This window comes from Budorcas taxicolor, chromosome 3 (genome assembly GCF_023091745.1).
Source record: "Budorcas taxicolor isolate Tak-1 chromosome 3, Takin1.1, whole genome shotgun sequence".
NCBI classification, from domain to species: domain Eukaryota; kingdom Metazoa; phylum Chordata; class Mammalia; order Artiodactyla; family Bovidae; genus Budorcas; species Budorcas taxicolor.
This window is the reverse complement of record NC_068912.1, coordinates 112,105,389-112,129,274: the sequence shown is the minus strand read 5'-3', so window position 1 is coordinate 112,129,274 and position 23,886 is coordinate 112,105,389. Positions and strand designations below refer to the sequence as shown.

The 23,886-nt window shown below is 50.5% G+C and overlaps 1 protein-coding gene across 1 annotated transcript in view; it reads right to left on the bottom strand.

Moving 5' to 3' along the window:
- CSMD2 (CUB and Sushi multiple domains 2) overlaps nucleotides 1-23,886 on the bottom strand; it is a 678,376-nt gene that overhangs the window by 312,573 nt on the left and 341,917 nt on the right. Inside the window, exons 6-8 of the mRNA XM_052636874.1 lie at nucleotides 22,189-22,301; nucleotides 5,286-5,363; nucleotides 45-132 (exon numbers count right to left, since the gene is read on the bottom strand). Of these exons, the coding sequence (XP_052492834.1) occupies nucleotides 45-132; nucleotides 5,286-5,363; nucleotides 22,189-22,301 (279 nt within the window). The remainder of the gene's footprint in view (nucleotides 1-44; nucleotides 133-5,285; nucleotides 5,364-22,188; nucleotides 22,302-23,886) is intronic.

The following is a 23,886-nucleotide window of genomic DNA, read 5'->3' as shown; positions in this document are numbered from 1 at the left end:
CCTCCCCCCTTTCTACAATTAGAACGTTTCCAAACAGATCTTACCTGAAATCCGAGCCTAGTCTTTTGCCCCTTTCAGGTATGCCAGGGTCTGGACACATATTATGCCCTTGGGACACACCAACCTGAGTTACTACAAGGCAAAAAAACAGCACATACAGAGATGGGTAATTACGGGAAGGCACCCGCTGGGGCCGTGTCTCAGGATGGGAGGTGGACGCAGAGACAGCAGGAGGCCTGGCTCTGCTCAGGCCTGCGGGGCTGCTGGGATCTACGGGGCTCGGGTTTCCTGAGTGTACAGATGGGGAGCTGCTTTTGACAAATTCCTTTGGGAGCCAAGTCCAAGTGAAATTCATCAAGAGCATGTGGGCTCAGAGGCACCCCAACCCAACAACCACCCCATCCCTTTGCCCTAGACCAGCGACCAGAGGTGGACAATCCACAGCCCCCGGTGACCTCCCCCATCCTTCCAATCTGCTGATGGCGACTCTAGATGAGATGAGTCCCCCAACCTTGCCCCCAATGGAGAAATGACTCAAAGAAAGTTAAATAAAAGGTGGATGCGTGGTCAGAAACGGTAAAGAATGTAAGAGAAAGCTGCAGTCTGAAGTTCGAAGCAGAGACTTGAGCTAAAACACCGGAGAGAAACCTGCTGAGAAACCTCTTCCCACCAGACAGTTCTCAACACAGAGTAAGTGGTAACCAGAGCATTCCCGGCCCAGAGCACTGAGGTGGCACCTGCAGCGGTTCTGGCAGGTGCTGCGATGCCTTCACGTTGCCAACACCAGAGTCCTGTTTTTAAAAAGCCACATGTGCATCCTCTAGGCTAAAGGAGAAGCTTGGTCAAAGGCGGCGGATGCATACAAAACTCAGTTTTCTCCTGTCTCCAGTGGAGAAGGCGGAAACTCTCGGGCCCCTGCAGTCACTGTTCTTGAGATGCTGTGAGATGAGAACTCCCTCGCACCTCTGGAGTCCTGGCCTTCGATGACCAGGAACTGGAGTTCCAATCAAACCCTCACCAAACCCACGATCAATACAACCACATCTAGGCTGATGGGGAGTCTGGAGCAATGCTCTCTGAGTTGGTCCATTATCCTCCCACCCACTCAATATCCCATCATGTGAGCAATGTGCTCCATCACTCACTCACCCACTCACTCCTACACATGGTACACAACACGCATTCAGTGAGCTCCTACTGTATACAAGACCCTACTTGGATATGGTGGGAGATGTCAATGTCAGATATCAGATATGATCACTTCATTGTCTTCAAGGAGTTCCAAATCCAGTGAAGATATGAACTATGGAAAGAAACTACGGAACCACAGTGGGGAGGTAATGAAAGATGCAGCTACAAGGAAGTTCAGAGAGAGGACCTATCTCATATTCCTGAGAGAAGCATGGAAGGCTGCCTGGAGGAGGTGGCATTTAACATGGATCTTCTGAGATAGTAGAATTTAGATACATGCTAACAAAGAAATGGCATTTCAGGCAAACAGATGGGCCTGGGGAGCAAGGTGGAGACATGGAAACAGAATTGCAAGTTGTGCCAGAAAAGGAGGGAGGGTAGTGAATGGCCTGGAAGAGTGAAAGTGAGGTTACAGAGGTCAGACTTTGAAGGAACTTGAGTCTGATCCTAAAGAAGATAGGAAGAGACCTGAGTGGAGAAGGGCATTGTAAGAACTGGATTGCTCTGGATTGCTCAGGAGGAGGGCAGTTACTGAAAAATGAATTAGGAAGTTTTGTGTTTGTTCAGGTAAAGGACAGCAAGAACCTGATAGTGGGGACAGATGTGAAGTGATGGGAACGTCTGTGGCAAAGAAAGAGTTACCAGGGCTCACGGCAGAGTAGGGCATGGGGAGAGGGGCCAGGGGCCATCCTGGCCTGGGAACCTGTGAGGATGCTCATGAGTGATGGAAGTGGGCAGGGGGAGTTCCACTTTTGACTCATTTAGTTTCATTTCAGGCCTGGTTTTGAAGCTCATTTTTACAGTTAGAAACCTGTTTGAATCTCCAGGTAGCCCAGGGCGTGGCTGGCCAAGGTAACCTCGGCGACTGGACAGACTGCGTGCTCAAGCCAGAGACCGGATGCCCTCCTGGTTGTGGGGCGATGAGCACAAGGCCTCCTGGGCAGCCTCCTTTTATCCAGCGTTCCACACTGCCAGGTTAAAGCCAGTCACTCCCCCTGGACGCTTGTCCCCTGCTCCCATCCCGTTCCCCACCAAACCTCTACTTCCAAAGCTTTTACATCCTCAGCTGAGCTGCATCACCATCCCCTCGGACCAGGACCCTTCAGCCTGGGCTGATACCATGGAAGTGTCATCTCCAAAAGCTGAGCAAGCCCCTGCCTCCTGGAGTCTCCTGTTTTGCAATTAGGAGAAAGGCAAGAGAAAGGATCTTGGATCCCCAGGGGGCAGGAGAGAGAGGGGAGCCCTGAGCGGTACTTGCTGGTTCATCTGCTGGCAAGCTGGCCTCACCACTGATCCATCCCTCCTGAGGGCTTCTGAGCTAAGTGCCCACATTCTTTAGGCCCTGTCTCCTCCACCCTGCACACCAGTCACTCTCCTCCCAAAGTCCCTGCTGCCTAGGAACCACACTCTACCTTCCAGCACATTCCAAACGCACTACAGGTTCTTGCCTCCTCTCGCCCTCTCGTTCAGTACTGACACCACTCAGCGAGCAGAGCTGAGGCTGACAGATGAGGATGTGGCTGGATGGTAGAGCCGAGGTCACGGTGAAACCCACCCACCACACCACAACCCCTGACATGTGAAGGAAACCCCACTGCAACCCCTTTAATCAGCCAGCCCGAAATAAGGCTCAGGTGCCATGTGGGAAGTTGTGAGCCCAGCTGTGATCAGGCCCCTCCTTCCCACTGCACCCTCCCCCCCAACCAGTGCTCTCTCTCTTTCTGGGAGGACTGAGCAGGTGACAGCATCCCTACGTGAGCCTTCAAGGCTCCCCAGAAACAAGCAAACCCAAATCCCAGCCACCAGTTTACTGTCCAAATTACAGAGGCAAAAACTTGCCCCCTCTTTCCTAAGTTTCAGCCTCCCCCGCCTGCTGAAAACCAGCCCCTAGTGCTTGTAGCATGAATTTGTTGTTGGCTACAGAGAGAGAAGATGGGAAGGTGGTCTGTGCCCCAGTCTCTATGACGAGGAAGAAGCCACAACACACTCAGAAAGACAATGCCTCCCACCAAAAGGGAAGGAAGGCGCAGATGCGTGGTGGTGAGAACCGGCGGCCGGGGTTCAGGGTGCCCACAGACTCTCCGATGAAGGCAGTAAGTAGGAGCTAGGAGATGTAGGTGTGGCCTACGCCTCCCCTGAAGTTCAGAACATCCGTCCACAGGGAATCTGGGCAGAACACAAAGGGCCAGGGCTCTGCACACACTCGGGGACCTGATCATGGCAGCTCAAGCCACACACCCATCCCCCTCTGTGAGAATCTCAGAAAGGAAAGCAGTACTTTGTTGAGAATGGTAATTTTTTAAAAGAGCTTTTGCATTATTTTATTAAAATAGGATTTCTTCATCTTTTGGAGGGAGTTTTGGGCTCCTCTGAGAACTAATGAAAACCACAGACCCTTTCCTGCCATCCCCAAATGCACCCACAACATCATATGTGATTTCCTTGCGAGTTCATAGACCTCTTAAAGTCCTGGGTCAGGAACGCCCATCTCAGATCTAACACCATCCTTAGGGGGAAAGAGGGTAAAGTTTTGCCGCCCCATTTTACAGATGTGGAAACCAAGGCACTAGTTTAGTACCTGGGGTAACACAGTTACCCAAGGATACAATCGGGATAAAAACTTGCTCCCCAAATCAATTTCCTTAAAGTTTGCCTGTGGACTCAAGGCCTGCCTTGGTTCCTCTGGTCCTCTGTGGCTGCAGAAAGAGCTTATGCAGGCCCAGCCTGTGTCTCGCGTCTTCTCTGCCAACTCTTGACCTGACCCTCTGCTCCACCCCTCAGGCCCCTAGTCAAATGCAGAAGCAGGGCCTCCCAGCTGCCCTCTGCCACCCAGTCCCCTTGTGGCAGGCTGACCAGACATACTCATATCCAGGGGTGAGGAGCGGTGCCCATCTCCAATTGGAGGACTGGAAAGACTAGAGAAAAGTCACAGTCAGGCTCGGTGTCGTCAGGACATTGGGACCAAACTGCCTCTTCCCCTGCTCCCTGCCGCCAAAGCACGGTGCTCTGGAACCACCCACGCCCGCTCTTTGCCTCTCTCCAGCAAGTACTTCTAGCATCATGGGAAAAGTGAGCATGTGGAGGTGAAAGAGAAATGGAGGGGTTCAGCAGGAGGCAGAGTAGAGAGAAAGAGAGGGGAAAGCAGACTGGGTGAAGGGAGAGGAAGGTGGAAGGAAGGAGGACAGTGGAGGTGGAAAGTGAGGGAGAGAGAGAAAGGCATGAAACAAATAGGCAAAGGGAGGGAGGAGGTAGACCAGAAGGCCAGGCTCCGAGGCGCAAGGGAGGCTCCTCATCTCTACTTCCAGAATGAGAAAGGAGTGTTTCTTGGAAAAATCTGCTCTGCTTTCAAGTCCAGCCTCCTGGAGTGGCCCAGAATCTTCCAGAAAACCTTCCTATGCTCTAGATCAAAAGCCCCCTTAGCACAGGCTCTGATCAGGTTCTTCTGGGGTGACGACATTCCAGACCATTCCCCAGCATTGGACATCACCCTTTTGATCTTTCAAACACCAACGGCAGGAACATGTGCTCAAGGACAGAATCCACCCGGTGTTTAAGCAGAGAGCCCCCCCCAGCACCGCCCCATCGGCTCAAGACGCCAAACCCCCACCCTCTAGTCCACGCTTTGCCAGCCAGGTCCATAGACCATGGTGGAAGGTTCTAGGAATTCCCCTCTCTCCCCTTTCCAATCTTGCCTTGGGAGCTGGAATCAGGGCCCTGAAGCCTCCAGTATCCCAGCTGGCATTCACTGACTCCTAGACGAGGAGCCAGAAAAAGGATTGTTTTAGCAGGTGGAAGTGATTCAAAAGGAAAAATAAAGAAAGAAATGTAGCAGTAATGACTCCCTGGACTGTAGTTAGAATGGGAAGTGAGGGAGAAAGAAGAGGCGGGAGGGGATGTGAAGGAGGAACTCGAGAAGACAAAGGGCAGGCCCCGGGGCTGCTCACTGGCCATGAGGTCAGTGTGCGCATGCGCAGACCCGGGCCGCGGGCAGCGGGGCTCAAAGGACACCGGTTGCAGCAGCATCTGGCTTCCCCGCGGTCGCAGCGCCGGCGGGTCTGACCTCAAGCAAGAGGCTCAGCAAGGCGGACACTTACACACAGATGTCTTCTGGCTGTTGTCTTTGCTGGGCATCAGCTTCACGCCTCGAGACTTCAACTCAATTTGCTTCTTGACTAGAAAAGAGGTGAACGAAAGAAAAATCAGGTTAAGTTTTCGTCTGGGACTGGGGATAGGTCCCTCTAGAATGGTCCCTCTCTTAGCTTGGGACATTCCATGATGGGTCACAGTCAGAAGCCTCTATGTGCAGAGATATGCCAAGGGTAGGGTTCAAGTGCAGCAGGGTCTCAAACATGGAGGAAGAGGTGCTATAGAGGCTGGCACTTTATAGCACCCTGGAGGCAGCCAGGGTGATCTACCTGCAAACTGGTAGTGAGCGACATGGGAAGCCCTGCAGCCTGCCCTCTGTAGCTCTGTTCACCTGATCCAGTCTGACCAATTTCTGAACCAGCCCTGGCCAGGTGTTACATTGGATTAGGTCCCCAAGTTGTCACCCTCGCTGTATCCACACCCACTGCAATGTGACGGTAGTCCTTCCTGCTAAAGAGGTGGAGTGTGTTTCACCATCCCGTGACTTTGGGTTTGGTCATTATGGAGGCCTTGACATGTGCAAAGACTTGTCGGGTGCCTGACAGATTAGGCATGCCGGCTTGAATCTCAGCCACCACTGGGAGGAAGCGTGGCTGGCCCAGGCGCATGAGAACATGAGGAGCAGAGCCAGTCTGCCTGGCCAAGCCCAGCCCATAGCAGCCAACCTTGTGGGCAGGAGCAGCTGAGCCTGGGAGGTCACTGGATGGTTTCTGGCACAGGTGGTGGCCTGATGGATTGAATTGGTTTTGATCAAATACTGAGTCCAGTCCATAGCTCATCAGGACTTGGCCAAATAGCACACAAATAGCCCCAGAGCCAGAACTCCACAATTTCAAAGGTCATTCCTCTGAATCCATCAATCTCCTTTGGGTCTCAGTATCCCTGTGGACCCAAGGCATTCTACTGGTTACCCAGGGCTTCATCCTGTCTCTGATTATATGGCTTGGTTTTCTGCTGAATCCCAGACAACCCCCACCAGACAGCTCAGCTCTGCTCTGACTGGTACCAGCAGTGGTAACAACTGTGACTGTCACTTCCTACATACCAGGCCCTGGACTGAGGACCTTAGAACTTAAATCACTATCACTGACCTCTCTCTTTCTCTTGCACCCATACATGATCTATCAGCAAACTTCCAAATACATCCCCAATGCAGTCTGCATATCTATCTCCCCGGTTCAGATCTCTGAGACTTTTCCTCTCGTTGCCATGGTCTTCCATCATCCACGCTTGCCCCCGTCTAATCTAGTCTCAACATGAGATCCAGGGGGATCTTGTTAAAACAGAAGTCAGACCAAATTACATCTCTGCTCAAAACTCTTCAGGGACAACCCAACTCTTCTACAGTAAAAGCCAAAGTCTTTTAAAGGGCCTGCCTGGACTAATCGGCCCTATCTGAGACCTCTCTGACCCCATCTTCCACCTCCATCACTCTTCTCCGGCTGCAAGCGCCCCTCTGATGTTCCATTAATACAACAGCTGCTCGCTCCAGCCTGCCAGTTCCCTGGAAGGCTCTTCCCCAGATATCTTCATAACTTGCTCCCTTTTCTCCTTGAAGCCTCTGAAGCAAACACTACTTTCTCCTCGAGGCCTTCTTTGACCACTCACTTAAAACTATACCTCCAAACCCATCTCTCCCTATCCCCTTCCCTAAAGATAGGGACTTTATCCCTAACTTTCGGCCATACATATCATTTTCTTAGTGGTTTTTGTCACTCTACGTTGCAACGTAAGCTCCACGAAGGCAGAGATTTCTGTCTGTTTTGTTCATTTGTCCTCAATGCCTAGAACAGTGCCTTGTCCATACTGGGCCCTCAATAATCATTTCATTTGGTCCTTACATGTTTAACAACCCTAACCGGTAGTTATTATATATACTGGGTCAATAATAAAATTGGGGTGCACAGCGGTTTAAGTGCCTTACTGTGGGTCACATAGCCAGGAGGCAGCTTTGCTCTTGGTGGGACCTCAGCATCTTCTCGTGTGACATGTTCCCAAAGTTATCCCAAGGGCATGGTCAACCTCTTTCAGCATCTGCCCCCTCCCCAGCTCAGCCCTTGGAGACTCAGGGATTCACTCTGCACCTGAGATAACATGGCAATACAGGAACTGAAGCCCGCAGTGTGGTGTGCAAAGCGGTCCATCTCCCTGCAGCCCCCACCCCCCTGCTCATCCCTGCTCTGCATATATTAAAAAGCTCCCCAGAGGTTGGTATCCCAGCTAGCTGCTGTCTAAGCTGAATGCCTGATAAAATTCAGTTACTACCACGGAGTCACCACTTCTCAACATGCATTCAAATTCTTTTTATAAATGTGCATTACTCTCCATGTGTATCCAGCAGGAAAATTTCCAATGAACACTAACGTAGGTCCATTATCAAACAGAGCGTATTAGTAGGGAAACATGCATTATTCAAGCCTAGCTAATAACGGTGCAGCAAGGGAAAAATGTCCTCTGATTCAGCATCCCTAAGAAAATAGGAGGGGCTCCCCAGGTGGCGCTAGTGGTAAAGAACCTGCCTGCCAACACAGGAGATGTAGGAGGTGCAGGTTTGATCCCTGGGTAGGGAATACCCTGGAGGAGGGCATGGCAACCCACTCCAGTATTCTTGCCTGGAGAATCCCATGGACAGAGGAGCCTGGTGGGCTACAGTCCATGAGGTCACAAAGAGTCGGACACGAAGTGACTTAGCATGCACGCACACAGGAGAAAAGAAGTGGTCCCAGTACTGAGCAGGGGTGGGCAGAGGGGTCTTTAAGACAAAGGGCAGCCCGTCTGAGGGCAGGTCTGCAGAGATGGCTCAGGGCATCTGGTGAAGGAGGAGGAGGCAAGCCAGTCCTCCCATGCCCCTAGTTTCAGGTTCTAGTGTCCACTGGAGGAGGGGGAGCAGAAGGAAGCCAGAGCCCCGGGATGCCTTTCCCAGGGCAAACACTGCTTGAGTTTTCCTTGTAGCTGCTGAAGGGGGACCTTGAGATGCCGGTGGACATGAGGGGTGTCAACGGGGGAGCCCTCTTCCTCTCTTCCCCAGGTTGCTTTGAGAAAGAGGATCCTGCCCCTTCCCCACCTCCAGGCCCCAGAGAGCAACCTATGTCCATTCTCTCCACTGGTCCTCTCCAAGAAAGACTGTCTAACTGACACATCAGTGCTTATAGTCACTGGATGACGCCATCACACCTTGCACCAGGAACTAACTCCACTCTTCCTCTCGTGTCTTGCTACTCGCCACAGGTTGGAGTTTGTTAAAGCGATGGCAAGAACCTGTGAAGAAGGAATCTGAAAAGCTGGAGGGAGCTCCTTATACAAACTTTGGGGCCCTCTGCCCGTCTGAGCCAGGTCTGAGAGTCTGGGTCACTCCCGCAGTCGGTGGGCCTCCCACGTAAGCTTGGGAAATGCAGGGGCCGCAGCTCTGTAGGCAGAGGCTCCTCACACCAACAATACAACCTCTCAGAGAAAGTATGTCCAGGCCCAGCTGGCCCTGGCCCAGCCTCTGGGGAGGTGGCGCCTACAGGTGGCCCAAGCCATCGCCAGAACTGAAGAATGGGTCAGGAAAGTGACCTGGCTGGGGGATACCACTCGACCACGTCACCAGGGATCTTAGCCTCCAGAAACCGCCTCCATATGGTGGGGTCACAGTTTTGGGACAAGCCAAGGGAAGCAGGTACACCCTGGATTATAGACAGCTAATCTGTCTCAGCCTGACCAAGTGTGTGGTGGCTGACTGAATGAGCTAGCTGGACAGACGAGGGCAGACCTAGTGTGAAGGATAAGAGAACAAGGGCGCCCTTCTCTCTAGGTCTCCACTGCTGACAGACCGAATCAGAACCCAAAGGCAAAACAGCAAGGACCTGGAGAATTTCTGGGGTGCATTTGGTCTTGTTCGAACATTCATTCATTATAGCGCCCACTAGCGTAGCACCTATGACATTACGTTGAAGCACTGGTCTCAAGAGGATTCTGTCATCATTGGTGAAAGGGAGAGAAAGTGAGCCTGGGGCCGGCTCCTTGGTCCCAGCAACACTTGAACGCACAGCCCCAGTGCACACGTGCATGCCACACATCCATGTATATCCGTCTACAACCAGTGTACCCACGAGAACACCTCTGTGCTCCTGAGTATGCGTGGCTGCAAACATTCACATACAAATATAATTCACACTTCTACCTGTGTTTGTACTGTTTGTGAACAGAGTCAGGACTCCCAAGAGAAAAGTGCTGGCTTTAACTGGTTGATGGAAATCTTGGTAGGTACATTCGTCTCCTCTGAATGATAATGACTGCAGGAGACTGCCAGGCTGCTCCATTCATCCTTTATATTCTGGTTAATTACTAGACATTTTTCCCGCTGTTGTAAAGGTTAGCGGGACACATGGTACACATTTAGCTAGAAGAATCTGGCAATACAAATGCCTCTCTAGTCTGCGGCATCAGTTATCGGCTGAACTAGGGGAGACAAGGACCTGCTGGGGAAGGAGACAGGGGAGGGTGGCCTAATCTGCCACCATGGCTCTAGGAACCCAGAAGTACATGGAATATACGGCTCCTCATTCCAGCGCATTCAGACTTCCCTGAACAACAGGGAGCCCCTGTACTCACCTGACCACTCGCCTTTCCCCAGCACCTGGCTGTCCTGCTGGCTGGCCCGTCCCTTCATCCACACTAAATCCAGCCCATTCAACCTCAGAAAATCTCTCCAATGTGTAGCCTTCTATCTTCTACGCCACTCCTGCCCTAAACACACCCTTTTCTGCTTGGTTTTTGTTCACTGAGTCACTGTCTCTAGCCCATCTTCAAAAAGGTTACTTAAAGATGGGAATCTGAGACTCCCCTGGTGGTCCACTGGCTAAGACTTTGCGCTGTCAATGCAGGGGACCTGGCTTTGATTCCTAGTCAGGGAACCAGATCCCACATGCAACAACTAAGAGTTCCCATGCTTCAGCTTAAAGCGCCTGTGTGCTGCAACGAAGACCCAGCAGAGCCAAATAAATAAATAAATAAACATTTAAAAAAATGTGGCCTGCTGACAGGCCATAATTTTTTTTTTTTAATGGAAATTTGATCACCACTTTGGAAACTTGGGTGTGCGTGCTGTGTTCCACCTCTCCCTCCTCACGGAGGGCCTGCCTCGCTGCCTGGCCACCAGCACCCTGCAAAAATGCTTTCAGTACTCACTGTCCTTTGCTAGACCAAGCCAGGGTCTGGCACACTGGCTCTTCATCTCACGGAGATTCATGCCAGAGATACAAAATTTGGTGAAGATGCCTAAGGCCTAATGCCTCAAGGTGTAGACCTTCTAGCAGATGGGGAAATCCTTACTATGAGGAACAGTGGGAAGAAGAATGATCACAGAACAGGGCTGGGGACACCTCGAAGTAACAAAAGATGAGGTATCTGTTGCCAGGTCAACTGACTTAAAGGATATAAAACTATTATATCAGATGTGATCGGGATGCTGCCAACACACAAATGAAGAAGCTGGGATGGCAATACCAATGAGAGTGCATTGGCACGCTTGATTGCCATGGAAGGCTTTGAGATTAGCAAAGGTGCTAATCCGGTGGAAATCAGGAAAGGTGTGATGCTGCGTGTGGACACTGTAAGTGTTGAGCTAAAGAAGCAGCCCAAACCTGTGATAAACCCTGGAGAGACTGCTCCATTTGCCACAATTTCTACGAATGGAGACAGAGACCAGCAACAGAATTTCTGCTGTAACCACAGAGGTTCAAAGGGTGTGCTTACAATAGAGGACAGGAAAACACTGAATGCTGAATTAGGAATTGAAGGCGCAAGAACTAAGATTACCTACCTCCTTCCTTGACTAATACATCAAAAGCTAAGAAACGGGGATTCCAGGATACTGGTGGCTTCCAGTGTCCAGTCCATCATGTTCACTTTGGAAACTGCCAATGCCCAGTGAGTCTTTGGTTGTAATTACTGAAAATGCTCTCCGTACACTCATTTGAAATAGGATGAAAGTTGACTTTGGGGTTATAACAGCCCAAGCTCCATGCTGGGCTGGCCATCAGTACCCTGCAGAAATGCTTTCAGTACTCACTGTCCTTTGCTAGACCAAGCCAGGGTCTGGCACACTGGCTCATCTCACCACAATTAATGCCAAAGATACAAAATTTGGTGAAGATGCAAGCGAACTCTTATTTGGTGCATGTGGGATCTAGTTCCCTGACCAGGGATCGAACCCAGGCCCTCTGCACTGAGAGTGTAGAGTCTTAGCTCTGGACCACCAGGGGAGAACCAGATTTCCATTTTTAAGTAATGAAGATCATGGCATCCGGTCTCATCACTTCATGGCAAACAGATGAGGAAACAGTGGAAACAGTGACAGACTTCATTTTCTTGAGCTCCAAAATCACTGCAGATGGTGACTGCAGCTGTGAAATTAAAAGCCACTTGCTTCTTGGAAGAAAAGCTACGACCAACATAGATAGCATTTAAAAAGCAGAGACATTACTTTGCCAACAAAGAAAGATTCATCTAGTCAAAGCTATGGTTTTTCCAGTAGCCATATATGGATGTGAGAGTTGGACCATAAAGAAAGCTGAGCACTGAAGAACTGATGCTTTTGAAATGTGGTGTTGAAGAAGACTCTTGTGAGTCCTTTGGATAACAAGGAGATTAAACCAGTCAATCTTAAGGAATTCATCCTAAATATTCATTGGAAGGACTGATGCTGAAGCAGAAGCTCCAATACTTTGGCCACCCGATGCGAAGAAGTGACTCATTTGAAAAGACCCTGATGCTGGGAAAGATTGAAGGCAGGGGGAAAACAGAGGATGAGATGGCTGGATGGTATCATTGACTCAATGGACATGAGTTTGAGCAAGCTCCAGAAGTTAGTGATGGATAGGGGGGTCGCTAAGAGTTGGACACGATTGAGCGGCTTCACTTTCACTTTTCACTTTCATGCACTGGAAGAGGAAATGGTAACCCACTCCAGTGTTCTTGCCTGGAGAATCCCAGGGATAGAGAAGCCTGGTGGGGTCTCACAGAATCAGACACGACTAAAGCGACTTAGCAGCAGCAGTTGCAGCAGGGTAGCCTGGCGTGCTGCAGTCCATGGGGTCACAAAGAGTTGGACATGACTGAGTGACTGAATTGAACTGAACCGAAGCTCCAAGGTTTGGTGTCATAGAATGAACCCAACAAAGCTGCTGCTACTGACGGTACAGGGTTTGGGAAAGTAAGCCAAACCCTCAGTCTTTAAGATGTTTTGCTTCATGACCTAGGAAAAGGTGGAGAGGTTATTGTGACCAAAGGTGATGCCACATTCTTGCAAGGAAAGGGTAGCAATATTCAAATTGAGAAACATATTTAAAGAGTCACTGAGCATTTAGAATGTTACTATTAGTGACAAGGAAAAAGAAAAACTAAGTGAGCATCTGGCAAAACTTCAGATGGAGTAACTCTGCCGAAGATTGCTGGAACAAGTGACGTGGAAGAGGATGAAAATAGTCCCAGATGCTCTGAATGCTGCGAGAGCTGCTGTTGACAAAGGCATCACCTGGGTGCTTTGCTTCAGTGCATTCCAGGCTTGGATTCACTGCTCCAGCTAAATGAAGAGCAAAAAGCGTACCAAAATCATTAAAAGATCCCTCAGAACTCTGGCAATGACCACTGCTAAGAATGCAGGTGCTGAAGGATAATGGATAGTTGAGAAATTTTTGCAGATTCCCTCCAAAGCTGGGTGATTTTTAAAATATGGTGGGAAAGGAATCATCAACCCAACTTAGACTGTAAGTAGTGCTCTGTTGGGAGCTGCTGGTTCAGTTTCTTGGTTAACACGCAAAACTCACCATGCTGCTGGAACTCCTAAAGTAGAGAAGACCTCTGGCATAGTAGAAGGGGGACGGCATCAGGGGTGGCCCATGGTTTATGGATAACAGTGTAAGAGGGGACATGTTCTAATTCCTAGGGGAGTGCTTTGCTATTTAAAAAAATTTTTAATTTTATATTGGAGTATAATTAACAATGTTATGTTAGTTTCAGGTATACAGCAAAGTGACTGTTACACACACGTGTGTCTAACCCTAACCCTATTTTGTAGCACAAGGAACTCTGCTCAATACCCTGGAATAAGATAAATGGGAAAAGAACTTGAAAAAGAATAGATAAATGCTTGGCTATTAATAATGGGCTGTGCAGCCATCTTCATGAGTAACTTCCCAGAAGTCAGCTGGAGGAGATGACCAGAAGACGGATGTTTCAGGGAATCACTATGGCCACGGGTTATTGCTTTCAGTTGCCTTTGTGATGCTGTTGTTTCTCCCTGGAACATCCTTTCTCCTCTTCTCGTCCTGGCTCCATCTCGCTCAGAGGTTATCTTCTCTCTGTCTCTATGTCTCAGGGAGAAGGCAGTGCCCTCTCCAGGCTTCACTTGGACCTCTGCTGAAACCCTTATTACATGGCCCCATCAGATCTGGTTCTAGCAGTTTGGCGCACGGGCTCCTATGTCTGCATCCTGGGGCAGACACAGAGCCAGGCACATAGAAGGTTTCCAAAGAGTCTGATGACTGAGCGGATGAATGACCCACTGTTAACAGAATTTCTGCTTTGAATTCATTTCTGGAAAAAGGAAGGGGTGACACTTGAAGCCTGGTAAGGTGAGGGGGTGTCGCATGTGTGTTCACACTCACTTTTCAGTTTAGGCTCACTATTGATTGAACTCAGGAGCTTGGCTTTGTGAGTACTCAGCCCCCGGGATCCTGAGATTCATGCTGAGGACCCCAGAGGCCTAAACTTGGAAATGAGGCCACTAAGGGTCTGGCAGCAGTTCAGAGGACCAACAAGAATAGAGCAAATACGTCGGATCATGGACCACGGGGTGCCGGAGGCACTGGCCCGGGACTGTGGATCAGTCACAAGCAAAAACTCAATGTGTGTATGTGAAAATCAGAAGCTTCAGCTTGTTTACCATAAAAAGCCTCCAGCATCTCAGTAAATGCCAGTTGTTCTCTAATGGAAATGTTTCTTGGGCAGACAATTGAGACTCAGCACGGGACTTCTAGAGAGCAGAAAACCTTCCAATCTCGCAGTCACTAGGGTGGACTTGAGAGAAGCAGTGGGAGGGACTGTGGGGCCAGGCTAGGATCTGGCTGCAGGGAGATATTGGGTCAGAGCAACAGCAAGGGGGACACGTGAAAGCAGCCAGAGCCACCAGCTCGCTCTCACTGCTTGAGGGTTTCCCATAGAACAGGGGTCAAGGTGATGAATTGGGTAGGAAGCTTCAAGTTCCCATTTCAAGAGCGCCTGCCAAGTGTCAGGCATTTTACCAGGAGCTCCTTTAACTTCTAGTCACCTTGTGGGGTTAAAATGACTATTCCCTCTTCAGATGAGGAAAGCAACAGTGAAGGGGTCGCCTTCCCTCCAGGGTAGCCCCTCACCGCTTGTGATCAGTGGCCACTGTGGGCATTTAAGAGAGGCTCTTCTCACTGTCATTCCTTGTAGGCTTAAAAAAAGAAAACCAAAACCAAAACACCCAAGGAAACAATGAGAAGGACTGGAAATATTCCTCACCTGGAGACAGAGGGTTTGAAGACACAATCTCAGTGCTTTTCCAGAACAGGAAGGAATTTTATAGAACCTCAACTCTTGGGCTTGCCAAATACTTTAGGTAGAGGAACTTATTCTAACCTGCTTAGGTACATGCCTGCTACAAACAGATCAAAGAGGGACTGCTCTAGGTGAAGTTGGGGTGGAAATTCCACCTGCTCAGCCATTTGCAAAACAGCTGCTGGGAGAACCCCATGGTCTCCAAGGAACCCACTTGGAAAGCCCATTCTTTTGACCCACTTCTCTCCTGTTACATGCATGGGAGGACTCATGCCTTAAGATGGGATTGGTGACCTCAGCCTCTACTTTGCCTGAAAGTTTTTACATCTTTTTCTCTAGCCAAGACCCTTCTTCTCTGAGCTACAGGTTGACAGAAGAGACAACTGTTCATCAGATAGTCTCCCAAACCCTGGCATCCCACACTACCTCAGAATCAATGCATCCCAAGCAAGCTCCGTCCCCATCTGCCTCTGCCAGGGACCATCTTGGTTAATACTGTCATTTATTTCACTCACTTACTCAAGCTAAAAACCTAAGATTCATCTCTGACTCATTCATCTTCTTTCCCCCATCCCCTCTCACTCCCAAGCCTGACACATACTGAGTCCAGGGTGGCTGATCACAGAAGGAGCTCTTCTGGTCTATCTCCCCTTCTCCGTCTCCTACTGCTTCTGCCTAAACTCTGGATCTTCACTGTCATCATTAAAAAAAATTTTTTTCGGCCATGCCATGAGGCATGCAGGATCTTAGTTACCCTTTCAGGGTTTGAACGTGTTTCCCCTGCGTTGGGAGTGCAGAGTCTTCACCATTGGACCACCAGGTAAGTCCTTGTCAGCTTCTCATCCTCCAAAAATGCGTATCTGTCTCCCATTATTTTCATTCTAGAGCAAAGATTTTTCAAAAATGAAAATGTGATCATGTCTCCACTCTTGTTAAAACTTCTGATTAACCTCTCACCACTATGGGGGGCTTCCCCTCATAGAGGTAAAGAATCTGCCTGCCAATGCAGGAGATGCAAGAGAAGTGGGTTTGATCCCTGGGCTTGGAAGATCCCCTGGAGAAGGAAACGGCAACCCATTCCAGTATTCTTGCCTGGAGAATCCCATGGATGGAGGAGCCTGGCGGACTACAGTCCATGGGGTCGCACAGAGTTGTACATAACTGAGCGCTGAGCGTGAGCACAAGCACCACTCTGGGATGGAGCCCAGCTTCATGGCAGCTTTTTATGACCTGATGTGACTGCCTACCTCACTTTCCAGCCTCATAACTCTAGCTGCCCATCACCACTCGTGACTGCAGACTTCACTCTAGGTCAGCAAATGTTTCCTGTAAAATGCCTCATCTCAGTTGCAAACTATCCAACTCCAGCAGCACTCAAGCAGTCATAGAAAATTTGTCTATTAATGAGCGTAGCTGAGTTCCAATAACCTTTCATTTATGGACACTAAAATTTGAATTTCATATAATTTTCATGTGTTATGAAATGTTCTTCAACTATTTATTTTTTTCTTCAACTATTTAAAAATGTGAGAATTCCCCTGGTGGTCCAGTGGTTCCAATATATGCTTCCAATACATGCTCCATGCTTCCAATACAGGGAGTGTGGGTTTGATCGCCGGGTCAGGGAACTAAGATCCTGTGTGCCACGTGGTATGGCCAGATTTAAAAAAAAATTAAAATAAAAAGAAGCGTAAAACCCACTTTTACCTTGAAGACCACATGAAAACAAGCAGAGAGCTGAGCCTGGCCTGCAGGCTGTAGTTTGTGGACCTGCGCTATAGACACACAGAGGTATTTGTGGTTCCGTAGACTTAGCACTTCCTGTTGTCTTGCTTGAGCTCTACCTGGAAGGCTTTTTCCCATTGTCTGTCTGGCCTCTTTTTGAGACTCATACTGAAGTCTGGCTTTCCTTAAGTGTCTCCAACAACATGAATTGCTCCTTTATTCACTCCCAGAACCTTTCATCAGGCCTCGATTATAGCTCTTCTCATACGGCACAGAAGTGACAGACTCGTGTCTGCCCCTCTCTTTAACCTGCTCTCTTTGAGAGCAGAGACTGGTCTGGTCATGTGGGTCTTTCTGTGCTATCATGCGGTAATGTCACAAGGGACACATTTCTCAAAAATGAAATGTGACTGCCCACCTTCCGACAGTCAGCTCCAGGCAGCACCAGCCTAGAACTCAGATCCTCTGCTACCACGTGGTTTTGGTTAGAATTGTGTGCGGCCATGAACAGCCCTAAATTCTGATAGGATTGACAAGAAGGGAATGTGTTATGTTGTAGGTTCAGTTCAGTTCAGTCGCTCAGTTGTGTCCGACTCTTTTGCAACCCCATGAATCGCAGCACGCCAGGCCTCCTTGTCTATCACCAACTCCCAGAGTTCACTCAAACTCATGTCCATCGAGTCGGTGATGCCATCCAGCCATCTCATCCTCTGTTGTCCCCTTCTCCTCCTGCCCCCAATCCCTCCCAGCATTGGAGTCTTTTCCAATGAGTCAACTCTTCGCATGAGGTGGCCAAAGTATTGGAGTTTCAGCTTTAGCATCAGTCCTTCCAATGAACACCCAGGGCTGATCTCCTCTAGAATGGACTGGTTGGATCTCCTTGCAGTCCAAGGGACTCTCAAGAGTCTTCTCCAACACCACAGTTCAAAAGCATCAATTCTTCAGTAACATTTATTTATTTTAATTTTCTTGTCTGTTTCTCTGGGACAAAACCTCCACTGATAACAGGAGTTGGGAATTACTGGCTCTGAAGTGCCCTCCATCCCTTGAGATTCCAAGGCCATAAAGCCGAGCACGGGTGAAGCTGGTCCCGTGCAGATGACTCCCTAGACTCATTCTTCTCCGCCCTGTCCTGTGCCCCAGAGCTGGACCTTTGTGGACAGCCAGAGAACAAGGAAGCCTCCCAGTCCAACTGGCCAGCTGCCTAGGGTACAGAGCAGACCAGGGCAGGCCCTCTGTTCCCTTGTTCCTGGTTTCCTGTTGGGTTGGCAGGTGGGAAGCACAGCAAATGTGATGGAGAGAAGGGCAGGATCTGGTTAGTGACTCCTGGGGTGCCCTCCTGCACTGGTTACAGATCCCCAGCACCCCCTCCTGCCCTGGAGGTTGGCAGTGGTCAGCCTCCTCAGTTCTGCCAGGCAGCCCCTCTTCAATGTCTCCAGCTCCTGCTCCCCCTCCCCTGACCCTTCCCCTAGTGTGGTAAAGGCCGCTCCGCTGTTTATTCCCTGGGGACCTCATCATTGCTCTGGGTTCCTTTAATCTCACCCCCCTCTTTGTAGCTGGACCATTCACTAAACCTTCAGTTACAGCCACGCAGGAAGTATGCTCCCATCTCCTCCTAGACCCCTGACTGAAACCTACCTCTGCTATTCTTTGGGACTGAATTTACAAGTAGCAAAACTTAGAATGTTCTTTAGCGGTTCCAAAGTTTTCGTTCCTTTAGAGCAGTGGTTCTCAACTGGGGGTGATTTTGTGCTCGGGTGACATTTGGCAAAGTCTGGAGAATTTATGGCTGTCTTAACTCTGTGTGTGTGTGTGTGTGTGTGTGTGTGTGTGTGTGTGTGTACACACATGTGTGGGTGCTGCTGGCATCTAGCATCTTGTGGGTAGAGGCCAGGGATGCTGCTAAACTGCCTGCAGTGCCTGAGGCAGCCCCCTACCGGAGGGAACTATGCAGGCTACAACGTCAACAGTGCAGAGGCGGAGAAACCCTGCTTTACAACGTTGTCAATTAAGTCTCCAAATGATTGCTGTAGACCCTTGCACTATGTACGCACAGTCCGGAAAACACTAGAGAAATTTCCCAGGGGAGAATCTTGTATTAACACAAGTGGCACACACCGCAGTGTATTAGCATGCCAGATCCAGATGAGCTTGGCTGGCGTTCAAACCTAGGCGCCAACTTTCCATGGCTGAGACCCAGAGCCACCACGAACCTTCTCTGCAGCTCTCAGTCCTCATCTGTAAGATGAGGCTAATAGTAGTACCTGCTTCACACAGCTGCTGTTAGAACTGAATAAACTAATATTTATTAAATGCCAAGTTCTTGAAACACTGGTACACTGGTGCACACCAACGTGCAAATCCTGTTCTGGGCTATGCTGTGGGAGGATAAGGGAGGACAGAGAGAGGATAAGAAAGAGCCTACTTTTGAGAAGTTCGTAACTAACACCATTTTTCAGACTGTGGGTTGTTCCTTGCTACAGACTTGTGAAATCGATTTAAAAGTTACAACTAATACTAAAAATTGGAAAAGAAATTTTCAGGGTGCATCATACTTACTAAGGGTAAATAGCACCTGGTGACATTTTCCTTTTAGGTCTACAGATATATATGTGTGTCCAGGTTGTAATAGAAAAGATGTATTTTTTTTATGGTAGGATGAGATTAACAAAACAAAGTTTAAAAGCTACCAGTCAAATAAGAAAAGTGAGGCAACCATAGCCCCATAGGAGAAGGCCTTGTGATTTTGCAGAAAAACTCACATAGGCCTGTGAATGAATTTGAGCTTCATCACTGATATGCTGAAAAAGCAGAGACATCACTTTGCCGACAAAGGTCTGCATAGTCAAAGCTATGGTTTTTTCAATAGTCATGTACGGATGAGAGAGTTGGACCATCAGTGAAGGACATGTTCCCAAGAACTGATGCTTCTGAACTGTGGTGCTGGAGAAGACTCTTGAGAGTCCCTTGAACAGCAAGGAGATCAAACCAGTCAATCCTAAAGGAAGTCAACCCTGAATATTCATTGGAAGGACTGATACTCTGGCCACCTGATGTGAAGAACTGACTCATTGGGAAAGACCCTGATGCTGGGAAAGACTGGAGGCAGGAGGAGAAGGGGACGACAGAGGATGAGATGGTTGGATGGCATCATTGACTCAATGGCCATGAGTTTGAGTAGGCTCTGGGGGTTGGTGAAGGGCAGGGAAGCCTGGCGTGCTGCAGTCCATGGGGTCACAAAGAGTCGGACATGACTGAGCGACTGAACAACGGCAGCTGATAGTCTGTGTGATCTGTGTGTGTGCAGGGCCTGGTGCAGGCCTGGTGCAGGGCCTGGTGCAGGCCTGGTGCAGGCCTGGTGCAGGCCTGGCGCAGGGCCTGGTGCAGGGCCTGGTGCAGGGCCTGGTGCAGGGCCTGGTGCAGGCCTGGTGCAGGGCCTGGTGCAAGGCCTGGTGCAGGGCCTGGTGCAGGGCCTGGTGCAGGCCTGGTGCAGGGCCTGGTGCAGGCCTGGTGCATGGCAGGTGCGCAATGGATGCATGCTCCCGACCTTCTCGAGACTGCCTGGTCGGTGTTCTCGTTGCCTGTTGTCTGGCAGCAAACCCTAAGCTATGACCAGGGCACATGGGTCCTCAGAAACTTGACTTATATAAGAAACACCTGGAACCTCTTTAATCAGATGAGACAACGACGTTCATTTCTGCTTCTCTGTTTTGGAAAACATGACAGGAAGAGCCGAAGCGGTGCTTCACTCCCACAAAAGCCCAACCTCAGGTGCAGCAGAAAACAAACAAACAAAAATGTCTCGAAGAAAGTTCTTGGAGCCAGGGGTTGTGAAGCTTGTCAAAGTTGGCTTCCTGTTTGTTTTTTAAAAATAATTGCAAGGGAGTCCTGCTACCCAAGGCTAAGGATGAGGCTGTGCATAGAAGATTCAGATTCTAGAGGTCATGTTTCTGCTCCCAATGCTGCTTTTATCCCAGTTCCCAGCCTGAAAGCCTGGCCCTGGGGGCCCGTGCCCTGCCAGTGCCACGTCCGGGGTGGGCAGGGTGCTCAGTGTTCAGGCCGAAGCCTCAGCGCCTCCGAGGTGGGGCATGGGAAAGACAGGCTGCCCGGCTCCTCCCCAGGAGTTGGGGCTCCCTCCTAACGGTGGTGTGGCCTTGATCACAGCACCCTCTTCGTCAGGCCTGTGTCCTGTGCACACTGATTGAAACACGTACTCTCTCACTCCCAATATAGCCCACTCTTTATTCCTCAGGGCCTCTTACAGGGCCTCTACTTAATAGGTGGGCAAGACAAATTCACACTGAATCTATCAGTACCAGCTTGTTGTTTAGTCACTCCGTTGTGTCTGACTCTCTTGGGACCCCTTGGACTGTAGCCCACCAGGGTCCTTTGTCCATGGGATTTCCCAGGCAAGAATACTGGAGTGGGTTGCCATTTCCCCCTTCAGGGGCTCTTCCCTACCCAGGGATAGAACCTGCGTCTCCTATATTGGCAGGCAGATTCTTTACCACTGAGCCACCAGTGTGTGCACGCATGCTAAGATGTTTCAGTTGTATCCCACTCTTTGCGACCCTATGGACTGTAGCCTTCCAGGTTTCTCTGTCCATGAGATTATCCAGGCAAGAATACTGGAGTGGGTTGCCATGCCCTCCTCCAGGGGATCTTCCTGACCCAGGGATCGAACTTGAGTCTGGGAAGCCCATAACTGGTGATAGCAATGGGTTAAAGTTTGAAACCAGTCCTTACGGTTTATCTCCATGGATTAATTCTGTGTATTTTGGACAAACTCAAGGTTGAAAAAGAAGGTTGTCATCTACACCTACCATCCACCGGACTTGGCGATCTCCTGCAGGTGTGGAGGACTCCCTGCCTTAGGATTAATGCACTCCTTTTCATGGGCAACTCTCCTCTTGGAGTTAGGAAATTCATCACAGATGGAGCAGAAATCTGCTTACCTGCAGTTTCCACCTGCCATTTTGGGTCTGATCTCTTGCCCCCAGAAAGCTCTTCCCAGATTTGAGCATCTAAGCAGGAGAGCTCCCTAAAGTTTCACCTGTCGTTTGTCAAAAATTTGTGTTCTACACGAAATGAATGAGAGGTAAGATATGGGCAGCTCTCCTACTTTACCCTGGGGTAGGCTAAACTCTGCCAGTAGGAGGGTGGGCTCTGGATTCGAGCAGCAGGAGTTCAGATAGCCTTGGGAAACTGTTTTAATTTCTCTGAGCCTCGGCTCCCTTGTCCATCAAATGGAGATGGTGACAGTATTTGCTTCACAGGGTAATGCCAAAGATTAAGTGAGACGATGCTGACCAAGTGCCAAGCACAGTGCCTGGCTCTCAGGAGGCCCCTGGTATAAACTATCAAGATTCCACTGGTCTGAAGAAGGGCGGCTCAGGACACACAGTTCTACACAATTCGAGAAGTGTCCTCCCTTGGGCAACAGAGCACCAGAGCAGATGCAGAGATGCTGAAATGCAGACCTCTGGGTCTGCAAGTAAGAGCAGGACCACAGAGGCAAGTACACCCAGTCTGGGGACATCCCTGCCGCCCGGCCCTACCTACCTTGGTACTGGGCACTGAAGCCGCGCTGGCGGTGGTTGCCATCCGATGTGAAGTGCAGCCGTAGCCAGTTCTTGCTGCTGATGACGGGGGCTGGGAGGCTGGCTCCAGTGAACCTGCGGGGACAGGAAGTGGGGGAGGGGGAGGTGAGGGACCACAGCTGGCTGAGACTGGGCACCCGGGAGTCTCTCCACTGCCCACATGTGCTGGGGCCTCTGCCCTGGCAGAAGGGAGGGCCACGCTGCCCCAGCCACCCTGCAGCAAGGAGCCTGGGATATGGGTGGCTTCAGCTGGCTCCTCCAGGGCTTCTTTCCACTGCTGAGAGGCTGGGCACATGTGCTTTGTTGTTTAGTCATGTCTGACTCTTTGGGACCCCATGGACTGTAGCCCACCAGGCCTCTCTGTCCTTGGGATTTCCCAGGCAAGAATACTGGAGCAGGTAACCATTCCCTTCTCCAGGGTATTTTCCCAAGCCAGGGATCAAATCCTGTCTGCTGCGTTGCAGGCAGATTCTTTACCACCTGAGCCACCAGGGAGCTGCTGAGAGCAGGGGGCCGTGCTTCAGGCCAGGAGCAGAGGACTATTTCTCCCAGTGAGGTCTGGCCACCCCGGAGAGAGACCCAGCCCTCCAAGCAGAGCCCACTGTCCCCCCAGGAGATGCCCACACACCCACCTCCAGCAGAGCTCCAGATGCCCCACCAAGTTCCAGCCCCAGACAGAGGACCAGCCCCAGCTCTCCAGCAGAGGTTCAGCCCCTGGCTCCACCATCCCCCTGCACTCAGGGGCAGAGGTTCAGCCTCCCTAAGCAAGCCTCTCGGGGCCTCCGAGAAGTCAGGCAAAAGGGCTCAGGCAGCCACTGTGTGCAGCGCGCCCTTCCCAGGTGTGAGAGCCCATTTCGGGGTCACTCACTAGGCCCTGGGTCTCCTCTGCCTCCTGCCCCATCCCTGCTGCCTCCACAAGAGGCCTCCCCCCTGCCCCTCAATACCCCGCCTGCTTCCTCCACAAGAGGCCTCCCCCCTGCCCCTCACTACCCCGCCTGCTTCCACGCTGCCTCTCCTCCCTTAACGTAGCCCCCTCCGAGTTCTAGCCAGTCCGGCTCAGTGGGTCGACACCAGCATATGCCCCCCTGCTGCTGGTCACAGCCCAGCTGCACCCTGGGCCAGCTTTCACGTCAGTCAGATCTTTCCTTCTAGAGTCGCTCAGAGCTCAAGAACCTTCTGTGGTTCCCCACTGTCCACACAAAACTAGCCTTCCAAACTTCCTATCCTGTCTCCTTCTTGAAAAGGAGAGGCTCACCACGGGAGGGTCCTCTCCCCTCGCCACACTCAGGCTAAGCCCCCAGTGCCCCTCCTCTCTCTGCTCATTCCCCCCGCCCCGCCCTGCACCCTGGGAGCACCGCCTTCTCTCCTGGACCCCACAGCCTCCAGCAGCCAAGAACCAGTATCTCCCTGCTCCTCCTCCCTGTGTCTGAATCAGGGACCAAACCTCCTGATGCATCCCCTTCGGTACCATCCCTCCTACCCTGCCTGAACACCCTGATCACACCTAAGCATTCCAAGCTTTGTCCTTTCCCATGTCTTTGCCCTTTCATTATTATTATTTATTTGGCTGTGTTGAGTCTAAGCTGCAGCATGTGGGACCTTCATTGAGTCATATGGGAACTTTCCTTGTGGCATGTGTGGGTTTAGAGTTGCCCCGAGG